At 47.6% G+C, this 14,714-nt stretch overlaps 1 protein-coding gene across 1 annotated transcript in view; it reads left to right on the forward strand.

Moving 5' to 3' along the window:
• Positions 1–14,714, forward strand: part of NPC1L1 (NPC1 like intracellular cholesterol transporter 1) — a 41,266-nt gene that overhangs the window by 20,239 nt on the left and 6,313 nt on the right. Inside the window, exons 13-15 of the mRNA XM_061593351.1 lie at positions 18–73; positions 332–482; positions 4,260–4,491. Coding sequence (XP_061449335.1) covers positions 18–73; positions 332–482; positions 4,260–4,491 — 439 coding nt within the window. The remainder of the gene's footprint in view (positions 1–17; positions 74–331; positions 483–4,259; positions 4,492–14,714) is intronic.

Genomic DNA, 14,714 nt, shown 5'->3' on the forward strand with positions numbered 1-14,714 from the left:
TCTCTCTCTCTCTGCAGGGGTCTTGGTGCCTATGACACGTCTGTGCGGTTGGGGCCAGATGGGCAAATCTTAGGTGAGTGGCCCCCTCCCTCCGGGAGCAAGGAGCACACGGGGGAGTTGCTCTCCCCCACTAGAAGGGCGCCGACCCTCTCAGCCGGGGAGGGCAGGAGAATGCGATGGGATATGTGTCTGTGCCGGGGTCATCCAAGGGAGGAGGGTGGTTGTGGAGCAGGGCTGTGGGAGGGCCTAGAGCAAGGGGCAGTGGCCCGTAGGGGGTGCAGTCCCATTGGGCAGTAAGGCCACTGCCGTGCCTGTCTCCTGCCCCCCACAGCTTCCCGGTTCATGGCCTTCCACAAGCCTCTCCGAAACTCACAGGAGTACACAGCAGCCCTGCAGGCGGTGCGAGAGCTGGCAGCCAACATCACAGCCAGCATGCGGCAAGTGCCTGGCACGGACCCCAGCTTCCAGGTCTTCCCATACACGTAAGGCAGGCTTGGGGAGGGACTGCTGGGTGTTGGCAGGGGAGGGTCTGGAAAGGTCATGTAGTCCAGCCTCCTCCCCTAAGGCAGGCAAGGTCCTCCAGTGCCCTGGACATCCACCTAAGCCATTAACCTCAAAACCACCAGAGCTAGTGTGCAAAAACACACAAGGTGCCCTGACACTACTCAAGAAAGAGCTACAAAAAGTAGGCCAGCCATATGCTTCCATGGTGGGGGTGGGGGTGGATTGGTAGACCAGCTGTTCTTTTGTACCCCAGTATCTTGTTCATTGAATTCCTCAGTGCTCCCAAACAGCCATCTGCTGAGCTGCCCCTTTCAGCCACCTCAGTGCAAGAGAGTGTTCTCAGGTGTTTGGTTTAAGACTGTTCTGCACCCCTCCCCTCTCCTGTCTGCTTTTGTCTATCTTGGGAAATCCCCTCCCAAAAAGGGCAAAAAACCCACATAGCCTATCTCAGGACCAAAGTTCGGGTGTCTGGTCTGCTCCCCAACAGCAAATTTTCTAGTCCTCCAAGGTTCCACTGTTATGGAAATATTTATATGTGGAGATTCTCAGTGGTCTGCGCTGCGTGTGTGCCAGTGTGTGTATTTAGCTTTTACCCTGCATTGAGATCACTGAGACTTAAGACTTAGTAAAATAAGAAAAGCTACTTTATTTATGGAAATGCATAGTAGATAGGAAAGGGATACCTAGTTCTAACTAAGTTGGAGGCACAATGCCCAGATGTGGGTATTGCTCTCATGGCTCAGGAGAGAGAGCAGAGACAAAGGTGTCTCCTCTCTCCTCTGACGGTTGAAGAAGAAGACAAAGGAAAGAGGGGCAGGTCAGCTTCCCTGAGCAGAATATCAGTTTACAACAGAAGAAAGTTAGGTAGAGAACAGCACAGGTGAAGGTAGGCAAGCCAGCTGGAGGACCCCAACTCTGTCTTCCTTCTGGAATACAACCAAAGAACCCAAACAGGAGTTGCTCTTGAATGAATGAATGAATGAATGAAACTTTATTTTTACCCCGCCCTTTTTCCAAACTGGAACTCAGGGCGGCTTACAAATAAAAGTACATGTAGTTAAAAACATAGAAAAACATACAATTAAAATACAATTAAACTATGCATAACCTTAAAACCATAAAAGGCACTTAAAAATCTAAAAACAATTTAAAATAATACAGATAATAATGTAAAACAATAAAACAAGCCTTGTAAAACCCAATTCTAAACACCTTCTATCCCAAAGGCCTGTCGGAATAAAAAAGTCTTTACTTGCCAACGGAAGGATGGCAAGGAGGGGGCCATTCGTGCCTCCCTAGGAAGGGAGTTCCAGAACCTAGCAGCAGCCACCGAAAAGGCCCTATCTCGCATCCCCACCAATCGCACTTGTGAGGGTGTTGGGACTGAGAGAAGGGCCTCTCCTGAAGATCTCAGGGCCTGGGCAGGCTCGTATAGGGAGATACGGTCTGACAAATAGCCTGGACCTGGGCCGTATAGGGCTTTAAAGGTCAAAACCAGCACTTTGAATTGTGACCGGAAACAAACTGGCAGCCAGTGGAGCTGTTGTAACAAGGGAGTTGTATGGTCCCTGTAAACAGCCCCTGTTAATACTCTGGCTGCAGCTCTTTGTACCAGTTTAAGTTTCTGAACAGTCTTCAAAGGCAGCCCCACGTAGAGCACGTTACAGTAGTCTAAACGGGATGTAATTAAGGCATGCATCACCATAGTCAAATCAGGCATTTCTTGCTCCACTTGCAACATCCACCAATTCTTTTTGCATTCTTTTTTTTTTAGAATACTGTTTATTGAATAATTGTTTGTTGCTCAGATAGCTAGGGGGACCAGACTTCCAAAATATGTATTGACTAAGGGCCGGTACTTGAATAATATGAAACCGATGCACCCAAGTCTAGTTTTTATTTGCTCTCTAGTTAACTGTTGATCTTCAGCAAAGAGGTCAAGTACTCTGTACAGATCCTTTATTGACCATAGCTGGAACTGGTTGTACTTAAAGGTGTCCCCAAATGAGGATGCTCTAGGAAAGTGGCTTACAGAAAGGGTTAACCCTCTGTAAAGTTTTTTGTAATAACGTAAGAAACGAAAGCAAACCACTTGGAAAAGTTTGTTGGTTTTTTTCATAGCCAACCTATTTCCCTGTGTTCTGAACAACTTGGATTGTTTCATATTGCAGGCATCGTAATACAGGTGCACGTGTGGAACCCCAAGACCACCATTTATCAATGCAAACCTTATTAGGTCCATTTATCAGTTCGAGACCTCTCTCCCCCTTGTTAATATGTTTAGCGTTTTCTGCCATTTATACCATTCCCTGGAGTCAACCCGAATTGGCAGTGTCTAGAATAAGAAGCGGGTTATGCTGCCATTTTGATTGCTGCTCTACAACCCAACCAGGTCAAATGTATCTTTCTGTGCTCACACAGATCTTTCCAAGTTGTTCAACAGAGGATCAAAATTTTGCCTTTTTAATTGCTTCAGATCTTTAGAAAGCACAATTCCCAGGTATTTAATGCTGTTGGAATGTAGTGCTACACTGAAATCTTGTGCTAGCTGGGTGTGCGATTCAAGAGGGTGTCGCAAGACAAAGCATTGCCAGTTTTTGATAATTTACTGTGAGCCCTGAAACTGCCCCAAACACTTGTCAAAACTGCCTTTAGCTCAGGGATTGCCTGCCAGGGGTTGCTTATAAATAACAGAATGTTGCTGGTATGAGCTTCATCACCCAATTTGACCCCCCTAATAGACTCATTAGCCAGAATCATGTTAGCCAGAATCTTCATGGCTCCATTTTAACCTCCAAGATCTTTGCAGGACAGGTCTTTGCTACTAGGAAAGAAACATCACTGGCCTTAGAGGAGCTGAATGAGTTCGATTGTTCACTGATCCAGTGACATTTTGATAATGTTTACTTTTGCTGATTTTTTGTGAGTCTCTTGCAAAAAAAAGAATAGCGGGATTTTTGGCTCTGAGCTTCCAGCCTTTCAACACTCCACAATACTATTCTAAGTTTAGCCATTATGTGTCAAATATATGAGTGACTGGGTGACTTTAAAAGGGGGTTAGTCAAATTATGGAAGATAAAGCTATCAATGACTACATGTTGCAATGGTTGCATACGACCTCCAGGATCGGAGGGGCTGGCCTCTAAATATCGTTGGCTTTTACATTTGTGATCTGCTTTCAGGCTGCTGCAGGGCTCATCTGATGTTTGTAGGGTAAGGTATCTAATCAGAGGGCAGATTTAGGCACCTGATTGCATTTTTATGTCAAAAAGTGTGTGTGTGGAATAACTAGTATTCATTGCTAACCTGTGGTGTACCAGGCAATGCTGGAGATCATCACAGTTTGTTCCAGGAAGAAAAGCCAAAGTCCATTGACGATTCAACAGGAACAGTGAGAATTCTGAGGAGACTCTCAGAATGACTCTTAATAAGTGGCCCACATCTAGGTTTGTGATGACGATGGACAGGAGAATGGCTTTGGATGGAGCACAGAGATTGATGCCATTACAATCACCCCGTCCAAGACGGTGAAACGATAATGGCCACAAACTGATGAGGCAGCACGCTGGAAGGAGGGCAAAGGGAAGCCCTTTCCAGAGAGCGTTCCTAGTTCCACAAGTGCTGCCACTTACTGCAGCGGTGGAGAGTGGTTAGGCAAGTCTAGGGCACCCAGTTCCCTGGGAATCCTCAGAGACAGTGACGAGACCAAGTGCCTCTCTGGCATTCCCATGACTGAATCCCATCATTTTCTGCAGGATCACCTACGTGTTTTATGAGCAGTACTTGAACATCACCATAGCAGGCATCGTCAACTTGGCCCTCTGCTTGGTGCCTACCTTTGCAGTATGTTGTCTCCTGCTGGGCCTGGATCTGCGTTCAGGCTTCATTAACCTGCTCACCATCATCATGATTGTGGTGGACACTGTGGGTGCCATGACGCTGTGGGGCATCTCCTTCAATGCTGTCTCGCTCATCAACCTGGTGGCGGTAAGTCAAGCCTGGCCTGAGTGGTCTGAAGGCATCCTGTGGGGCACTGCTCTACTTTAGGCCAAGGGCATCATAGCATCTCCCAAGTGTGGTGGGTTCTGGTGGGCATGGAGGTCCAAGGTGCCTGGCCTCAAAACTAGACTCAGCCCTCTGGCTTTGCTGGTCCACAGTGGCTCAGTGGTGCTTAAAATTCTACCCTTTCCCCTGACAATAAATAGTTATGCAATGTGATGTTAGGCATCCTGAAGCCACCCTTATTTGCATACATCCCCAAACTTATACACAGAGAATAATTTGTTCAGACACGTTTGCCTACATTTGCTGTCCATCAGGGTTCCTATTAGAGATCCACTAATTTGGAAAGGTGAGTTACTGTGGGGCAACAGGTGTGTGGGGTGCAGAACAGGAAACGAGGATAACGAGGAGAAGCAAGTATCAGCAGATGCTCAGTGACCAGTTTTTTCCTCCAAGAGGGTTACAAATTTGATAGGCAGCTCCTCTGCTCCGGAGCTCCCTCCCATTGACATACTCTCAGAAAAATAATTTTAAGTTATTTATATATTGTTTTAAAAGGGGTTACTGACTTTCCCGTTTTAGTGACAACTATTTTATGTATACTTATTGTTATTTATTACATTTATACCCTGCCTTTCTTTTCATGAGACCCAAGGTGACTTACATATGGTTCCCAGGCAGTCTCCCATCCAGGCACTGACCAGACCTGACCCTGTTCAGCAGGGAGCTGGCCTTATATGCCTTCAGGCCACAAGTATACTTGTGTTTTTGTGGATTTTATCTGTGTTTTATTGATACTTTTATTATCTTCCACATGGCTTAAGTAAGTAGTCTATATAAATCATTCTAAATAAATAAAATTATTATGTTTTAATAAATAACTGAGATGGATGGGGGTTGGATTTGCCTATTGCAAACTGCCTTCATGCAAGGGTTCACCTCTGGAAAGAATCCCCATCCCAACAAAACTTCTGTGCTGTCTGTGTTGAAGGACTGGGGGATTTTGAAGCACAACTGACAAGGACCGTTCCCCTTAAGGCCACTTTCTGAAACATTAAACGGTGAGGAGCTTTGTTTTCCCTTTCCCCAAAGCCCAGAGGACTCAGAAAGTAGCTTTGTCCAATATCCTAAGAGATTGGATTGGTTTTTGGACCAAGGGCGAGAGAGGTTCTATCTCTGTTAAGCCATCAGAAACCAGAGGCTTAGGCTTAGGGTTAACTTATTCCACCTCCCTAATTGTTCTGGACTTCCATTATAAAAAAATGGCACACTGGCCTGTGTGTGTTGTTGTTTAATGCCAGATCGGTACAAAATAAAACCACTCTCATCCATTATTTGATTGTGGATGAAGGTGTCAGTTTGGTGTGCATTACCGAGACCTGGGTGGGTGAGCTGGGAGGAGTTGGTCTGACCCGTCTTTGCCCATCTGGATACTCGGTGCAACACCAGCATAGGCTGCAGGGACGGGGGTGAGGAGTTGCTGTGGTCTACAGAACTTCCATCTCTGTCACCAGGCAACAACTCTGTCTTGGAGCTGGCTGTGAGGGCCTGCACCTGGTGTCGGGCCGAGGAGACAGTAAACTAGGGATGCTGCTGGTGTACCATCCACCCTGCTGCCCAGCAGCTTCTCTGACCAAGCTGGTGGAGGCTGTCTTGGCTGTGGTGTTGGAGGAGCCTAGAATGATATTGCTGGGTGATTTCAGTGTCCATGCTGAGGCTGTCTCTAGTGTTCTGGCTCGGGACTTCATGGCCTCGATGATGACCATGGGGCTTTCTCAAGTTGTCACTGGCCCGACACATAGGGCAGGGCACACCCTCGACTTGGTTTTTGCTCCAGATGGAGGAAGGGGTGGTCTGGAGATGGGTGGTGGTGGAGATCACTCCATTGTCATGGTCAGACCACTTCCAGGTGAAGTTTTGACTTATGGCTCTGATCCTTCCCTGCAGGGCTGTGGACAGATTAAGATGGTCCGCCCCCAGAGACTAATGGAATCCACTGGATGCCTGAATGCCGTGGGGGAGTTCCCAGTAGATAGAGGAGATGACCCTATTGAAGCCCTTGTCATGCTGTGGAACAGCAAGGCGCGTCGGGCTGTTGACACAGTTGCCCCCTGAGCGCCCTCTCTGGCATTGTGGAGCCTGGTTGGCACCCTGGTACACCAAAGAACTAAGGGCAATGAAACAGGCTGGACGATGGCTAGAGCTCAAGTGGCGAAAGATGTGCTGTGAGGCTGATCGGACACTAGTAAAACATCATAACTGTGCCTACTGTGTGGCGGTGAGGGTGAAGAAGGCCCACTTCTCTGCCACCATTGCATCCTCAAGTAGCCATCCAGTGGAGCTTTTCCATATTGTCAGGGGTCTGTTGACATCAACTCCAGGAAATGGAGTTTTAGACCCTTCAGAGGCCTACTGTGAATTGTTTGCAAGGCATTTTGAGGGTAAAGTTGCTCGCCTCTGTAGCAGTCTTGATGCCCCCTCCACATCAACTGTAGTCCCCAATGAGGTGTCTGGTGCAATATCTGCTGCAACTTCTTGGGAATGGTTTCAGTTGATGCGGCCTGAAGACGTAGACAAGATGCTTGCACTGATGCAGCCAGCAACGTGTCCTCTCGGCCATTGCCCTTCTTTTTTTCTTTTTTTTTATTTGTTAGATATTTATACCGCCCGACTAGCATAGCTTTCTGGGCGGTGTACAGCAAAAATACAAATACATACAATAACCCATCATAATAAAACAAGAACACATATAAAAATAAAAATCTAAAATCAATTATAACAAGTTTAAAACTAAATAAGATTAAAATTAGATTAAAATGCCCTGGAAAAGAGGAAGGTTTTAACTTGGCGCCGAAAAGATAGCAAAGTCGGCGCCAAGCGCACCTCATCGGGGAGACTATTCCACAGTTCAGGGGCCACCACCGAGAAGACCCTAGTTCTTGTTACCACCCTCCGAGCCTCTCTCTGAGTCGGAACTTGGAGGAGGGCCTTCGATGTGGAGCGTAGTGTACGAGCGGGTTCATATCGGGAGAGGTGTTCCAGCAGATATTGTGGTCCTGCACCGTGTAAGGCTTTATAAGTCAAAACCAACACTTTGAATCTAGCCCGGAAGCAAATTGGCAGCCAGTGCAAGCGAGCCAGAACAGGTGTGACCGCTTGGTCTTCGTTATCAGTCTTGCCGCTGCATTTTGCACGAGCTGCAGCTTCCGAACTGTCTTCAAAGGTAGCCCTACGTAGAGCGCATTGCAGTAATCCAATCGTGAGGTTACCAGAGCATGTACCACTGATGTTAGGTCTTCCCTGGTCAGATAGGGACATAGCTGGGCTACCAAACGAAGTTGGTAGAATGCATTCCGTGCTACCGAGGCTACTTGAGCCTCGAGTGACAAGGAAGGATCTAAAACAACTCCCAAACTATGAACCTGTTCCTTTAGGGGGTGTGTAACCCCATCCAGGACAGGATGTACATCCACTGTCTGGTCAGAGAAACCACCCACAAGCAGCATCTCAGTCTTGTCTGGATTGAGCCTCAGTTTGTTAGCTCCCATCCAGTCCACTATCGCAGCCAGGCAACGGTTCAGCACATCGACAGCCTCACCTGAAGAAGATGAAAAGGAGAAGTAGAGCTGCGTGTCATCAGCGTACTGGTGGCAACGCACTCCAAATCTCCTGATGACCGCACCCAACGGCTTCATATAGATGTTGAAAAGCATGGGGGACAGAACTGACCCCTGCAGGACTCCACATTGGAGAGCCCACGGTGTCGAGCAGTGTTCCCCAAGCACTACCTTCTGAAGACGACCCGCCAAGTAGGAGCGGAACCACTGCCAAGCAGTACCTCCAACTCCAACGAGCCTCTCCAGAAGGATACCATGGTCGATGGTATCAAAAGCAGCTGAGAGATCAAGGAGAATCAACAGAGTTACACTCCCTCCATCCCTCTCCCGACATAGGTCATCATACAGGGCGACCAAGGCTGTCTTAGTGCCAAAACCGGGCCTAAAACCCGATTGAAATAGATCTAGATAATCGGTTTCATCCAATAGCGCCTGGAGCTGGCCAGCAACCACTCGTTCCAAGATCTTGCCCAGGAATGGAACATTTGCCACTGGTCTATAGCTGTTAAAATTTTCTGGGTCCAAGGAAGGTTTTTTCAGAAGCGGTCTCACTGCCGCCTCTTTCAGGCGGCCAGGAACCACTCCCTCTCGTAAAGAGGCATTTATCACTTCCCTGGCCCAGTCAGCTGTTCCATCCCTGCTAGTTTTTATTAGCCAAGAGGGGCAAGGATCTAGTACTGAAGTGGTAGCACGCACCTGTCCCAGCACCTTGTCCACGTCCTTGACCTGAACCGACTGAAACTCATCCAATAAAACATGACAAGACTGAGCTCTAGACACCTCATTAGGAGCAACTGCTATAAACTGAGAGTCTAGGTCCCGGCGGATGCATAAGATCTTATTCTGGAAGTGTCCAGCAAACTCATTACAACGGGCCACCGATGACCCTACCATGTCCTGAGGGCCAGAATGGAGCAACCTTCGGACAGTTCTAAAACTCCGTTGGGCGGCAGAGAGATGACTTAATGGTGGCAGCAAAATGTTGTTTCTTCGCCACCCTCACCGCTCCTAAGTACAGCTTGGTAGAAGCACTTACCAGCGCATAATTGCATCCGTCGGGAGTTCGTCTCCACCTCCGCTCTAGCCGCCTCCTATCTTGTTTCATCGCTCTCAGCTCTGGGGTGTACCATGGAGCTGTATGAGCTCTACACAGGAGAGGGCGCACAGGAGCGATCGTGTCAACAGCCCAGGTCATCTCCGCATTCCACAGTTCAACCAGGACTTCGACGGGAGCGCCAGTCTTATCAGCCGGAAAATCCCCCAGAGCCCTCTGAAAGCCTTCAGGATTCATTAGTCTCCGGGGGCGGACCACTTTAATGGGTCCCCCACCCTTGCAGAGGGGAAAAGCCGCTGTGAGTCTAAACTTCAGCAAGTGGTGATCTGTCCATGACAACGGGAGAGATGTAAAACTTCCCACATCCAGATCACCATCCCCATGTCCAGTGGCAAAAACAAGGTCTAGAGTGTGCCCCGACACATGTGTTGGGCCAGTAACATATTGGGACAGCCCCATGGTTGTCATGGATGCCATGAAGTCCTCAGCCGCCCCGGACAAAGTGGCCTCAGCATGGATGTTGACATCTTCTAGTACCAGTAGTCTGGGGGATCTCAGCAATACCTCAGAGACCACTTCTGTCAGCTCAGTTAGGGAAGCCGTTGGGCAGCAAGGTGGGCGGTACACCAACAGGATTCCCAATCTGTCCCTCTGACCCAACACGAGGTGCAAACACTCCAAGCCAGTAGCTACATGGACATGGTGCTTGATGATTGAGATGGAACTCTTATAGACCACAGCGACCCCACCTCCCCGACCCTCAGATCTACCATGATGCTGAACCAAGTACCCCGGTGGGCAGAGCTGGGAGAGACTTGACTCCTCCCTGTTCACCCACCCAGGTCTTGGTTATACATGCCAGATCGGCCGTCTCATCCACAATCATATCATGGACGAGGGAGGTTTTATTGTGTACCGATCTGGCATTTAACAGCAGCAGCTGGAGATCCGAGAGTGGGCTGACAGGACAATCAACAACCCTGCGGGTGTGCGAAGAACCAGAACGAGGAACAGCCACAACATGTCTGGTCCGCGTTCCCCTTACCTGGAACGTCCTTCGCCCAACGCCATACCTCCCTCTGCCCGTCACTACACTAATTGGGGCCCCTTCAAGTCCCCCCGATGGATGGAAAAACCTCTTTCCCAGGCACATAATAAAAACTATATACAACACACATGCGCACTCACACCAAGCACAGTCACATATACACTCCAACCTTCATTCAGAACCCACCAACACAGTCCCACGCTTAATATCGCTGGCCAGAGAAAACGCATCGTGTCGTGTAGCCGATATCACTGACCAAAAAGGGCACGTCGTGCCACGCAACCGATGTCACAAGTCACAGAGAGACGTGCCATGTCAGGCCCACCGCGCCGTCCCACGCCGCCGCCACCTCGAGTCGAAAGAGGGGTGCCCCACTGAGCTGCTGGCACAGCGAGCCAGAGAGAGCGCCACGTCACACCGCCAGCACACCGCCAAAAGAAGGAGGCTCCGCCGGCACCACCTGCGCCACAGCCGAAACAGGCACGTCTCGTCCCGTCGTCTCGCCACATCGCCGATGCCACAGCCAGCAGCGTTGCATCGCCGTCGCAGGCCGGGGGCGTGCCGCAGCCCAACACCCACGGCACAGGCTGAAAGGGCGCACCCCGCAGATCGAAAAGGGTGCGCTGCACCACACCGCCGCCACGGACCAGAAGGAAGACGCCCAGGGGCAAGGCCGATGCCACGGGCCAAAGAAAAAAAGAAGCGTCCCGCCGCCAACACCGCGGACGCGAACACTCACCCGCACGCCCTCCACACCAATGCCGACCCCAGCAGCGCCACCACCGCGGCAGAAAGGTAAGTAGGCCACACTCACTTCCTGGCTGAAGTCTCCACAGCGTTCTTATTGCCGGTACCTCGGTGGCTTGCAAAGATGTAGAGGAGGGTGAGCAACCAACTAGGTCCAAATTGGGTCCAAACAAAGGTGGAGAGGTGTTGAAAGGTGTTAAAATAAGATATGCGGCAGAGCTCTCATCATAGCTCTGATCACAGCATCCTCCTGCGCCGCCATCTTAATACTGCTGTTCTTGGCTTATTCAAGCTTGCCAAGGGGGGTTGACCGAGTAGATCCAGAGTGTGGTCAACGCATCATTGCGGGAGGGAGTGGTTCCAGCCGCCTTGAAAGTATTGGGGATCCGACCACTCCTGAAAAAGCCCACCCTGGACCCATTGGTTTGTGACAACTACCGACCAGTCGCAAATACCCCCTTCTTAGGGAAGGTGATTTGAGAGGGTTGTGGCTCAGCAATTGCAAGTACTCTTGGATGAAACAGATTATCTTGACCCATTCCAGTCTGGGTTCAGGTGTGGTTATGGGACTTTTGGCCTTGGTCAGCCTGATGGATGACCTTTATCAGGAGAAGGATGGGGAGGGTGACCCTGTTACTCTTACATGATCTCTCAGCTGCTTTTGATACCATTGATCATGGTATCCTTCTGGGCCGACTTGGTGAGATGGGTATTGGAGGCACTGTTTTACAGTGGTTCCGATCCTATCTCCAGGGTCATTCTCAGACAATAGCATTGGGTGATTGTCTTTCTGCCCCCTGGCAGTTGTGCTGTGGGGTGCCGCAGGGTACCATCTTGTCCCCCATGCTGTTTAACATCTATATGAAGCCCCTGGGAGTGGTCATCAGGAGATTTGGCGTGAGGTTTCAGCAGTATGCCTACGATACCCAGCTCTATTTCTCCATAACATCTGAATCAGGAGAGGCCATGCAAGCCCTTGACTCTGAATCCTAGCAAAACGGAGGGGCTGTGGGTTGGTGGTTCCTGAGTTTGGATAATTGGTCAGTTGCCTGCTTTGGATGGGGTCATACTCCCTCTGAAAGGGCTGGTTCGTAGTCTGGGGGTGCTCCTGGATCCATCTTTGTCGCTAGAGGCCCAGGTGACCTGAGTGGCTAGGAGTGCCTTTTACCAACTTCAGCTGGTAAGACAGCTGTGGCTGTTTCTGGACTGGGATAGCCTGACCACTGTTGTCCATGCTTTGGTAACCTTCAGGCTGGGTTACTGTAATGTGCTCTATGTGGGGCTACCCTTGAGGTTGGTCTGGAAGTTGCAGCTGGTGCAAAATGCGGCTACGAGATTGCTCACTGGGGCAGAGTATTGCCAACATGTCACCCCGCTGCTGAAAGAACTGCACTGACTGCCCATTTGCTACCGGGCCAAGTTCAAGGTTCTAGTTTTGGTGTATAAAGTCCTATACAGCTTGGGGACCAGGATACCTGAAAGACCGTCTTATCCCTTATATATCCAGTCGATCACTGCGCTCTGCAGGTGAGGGCCTCCTGCAGATACCATCTTATCAGGAGGTCCGTTCTGCACAACATAGGAAACGGACCTTTAGTGTGGCAGCACCTACCCTGTGGAATTCCCTCCCCTTAAATATTAGACAGGTGCCATCTCTGTTATCTTTTTGGCGCCTATTGAAGACTTTCCTCTTTCCGCAAGCCTTTTAAGTTGAAACCTATCCCAGGCTGCATCTGTGTTAGAATTGCTTTTTAATATGTTCTTAAACTTTTTAAAAATGTTTTTAATCTTAGAAGATGTTTTCATAGCTTTTTAAAGTAACATTTTTGAAGATGTTTTATTTTAATGTGTTTTAAAGTTTGTTTCTATGATGTTTTAATGTTTTTAGTGCTTTTGTTTGCCGCCCTGGGCTCCTGCTGGAAGGGCGGAATATAAATCAAACAACAACAACAATACATGGACTGCCTGCAAGTTGAATAAAAGGACTATCCAACGCAGGCTATTGTGAAAAAGAGTTACCTGAGAATATGTGTTTCAAAATAAAACTCCAAATAGCTGCCTATTCAAGATTCACTGCAGGGAGTGCCAAGTCCTAGACACTTTAGGGAGCAGGACTAGGACCCACACGCACTGTTCTTCCAGTTCCAAAACAGGGGCACACCCTCCCGCTTTTCCCTGTAAAACCTGGTGGGAGCAGCTTGAGTGCGTTTTTTTAATTCAGCTTCAAAGAGATTTCACAATAGATCAGCAGGTCAACTCGTTCCCCCTCTAGGTGCAGCCAAGGGAAATGCTACTGTGCTCACTAGTGTACCTATGGTCTTAGACTCGCATCAGAATATAGGATTTTGTCTCAATAATAAAAATAATCAGGGAACTGGGTTTATTTTCTTTTTTTTTTTTTCAATAATTTTTATTCAGATTTTCATAAAACATACAAGACGAAATCATAAAACATTCAAAGACAAAAAACAAAATCAAAAATAGTTAAACAAAAAGAAAAAAAGAAAAAAAAATAAAAAATAAAGAGTAAAATATTGACTTCCCATTTGTCAAAGATCAAATCAGTTATAAGTCTATAATATATAACAATCCTGTCTCTTAAGTCATATTATAAAATCACTTTCCTCCAGTAGTTATCTTACTTAATCATCAAATCTCATAAACATTACTTTATTCTTTCCACAAAAAGTCAAAGAGAGGTTTCAATTCTTTAAGAAATATATCTATCAATTTTTTTTTCCAGATAAGCATATCGATTAATCCATCTCATTACTAATTATGATAATCTTATTGTCATAACCATAGTCAAAATAAACATTTCAATTAATCCATCACATCAGAATCTGTTAGGTTCAGTAATTTCAGTAGCCATTGTTCTATTATCCCTATTAGTTCCATTTTCCATCTTCCATCTTCAGTAGTCTTGTTAAGTCCAGTAATTTCAGTATCCAATCTTCCATTATCAGTATTCCATAATAATCTTGCTGTCAAAGCCATAGTCATATAGTAAGAGTCTGATGGGAATTACCTCTATCCCAAATATTTTCTTGCCATCCATTCTGAATAGGTTGCTGAAATACTGCTGTAAAATCATATCTCTGTTCTTTTTTTCAAAATACACTGGGTCATCTCTTGAAAGTTTTTCCATTGTCACATGGCTGCAGTTAATTCCATAGATTTTCTCTATATTGGGCTCCATCACATCATTCCAGTCCAGAAGATTATCCATGCCATTGATAACTTTATCTCTAGAATCTTCATTAATTTCTTCAGAGATAACATTGAGTTCCAAACAATAGATTTTATTTCTAAAGTCCATAGACTCCAAATCTTGTTCCTGTTCCACGTTTGTTCCAATCTCCGGGATCTCCTCTCTCACAGGGACCCCTGTTCCAGTCTCCAGGGTCTCCTCTCTCACAGGGACCCCTGTTCCAGTCTCCAGGGTCTCCTCTCTCACAAGGACCCCTATGTCTTTAATCTCCTGTGTCTCCAAACAATAGATTTTGTTTCTAAAGTCCATAGACTCCAAATCTTTTTCCTGTTCCACGTTTGTTCCAATCTCCGGGGTCTCCTCTCTCACAGGGACCCCTTCCAGGGTCACCTCTCTCACAGGGACCCCTATATCTTTAATCTCCTGCTTCATTTTACTCAATTCAATTTTCAGCTCCTTACAACCCTGTCGCAGGTTTTGTTTCGTTATCTCAATCTCATCCATTATTTTCTGAAACATAGTTATTTCCAG

Source organism: Rhineura floridana, chromosome 12 (assembly GCF_030035675.1).
Source record: "Rhineura floridana isolate rRhiFlo1 chromosome 12, rRhiFlo1.hap2, whole genome shotgun sequence".
NCBI lineage: Eukaryota > Metazoa > Chordata > Lepidosauria > Squamata > Rhineuridae > Rhineura > Rhineura floridana.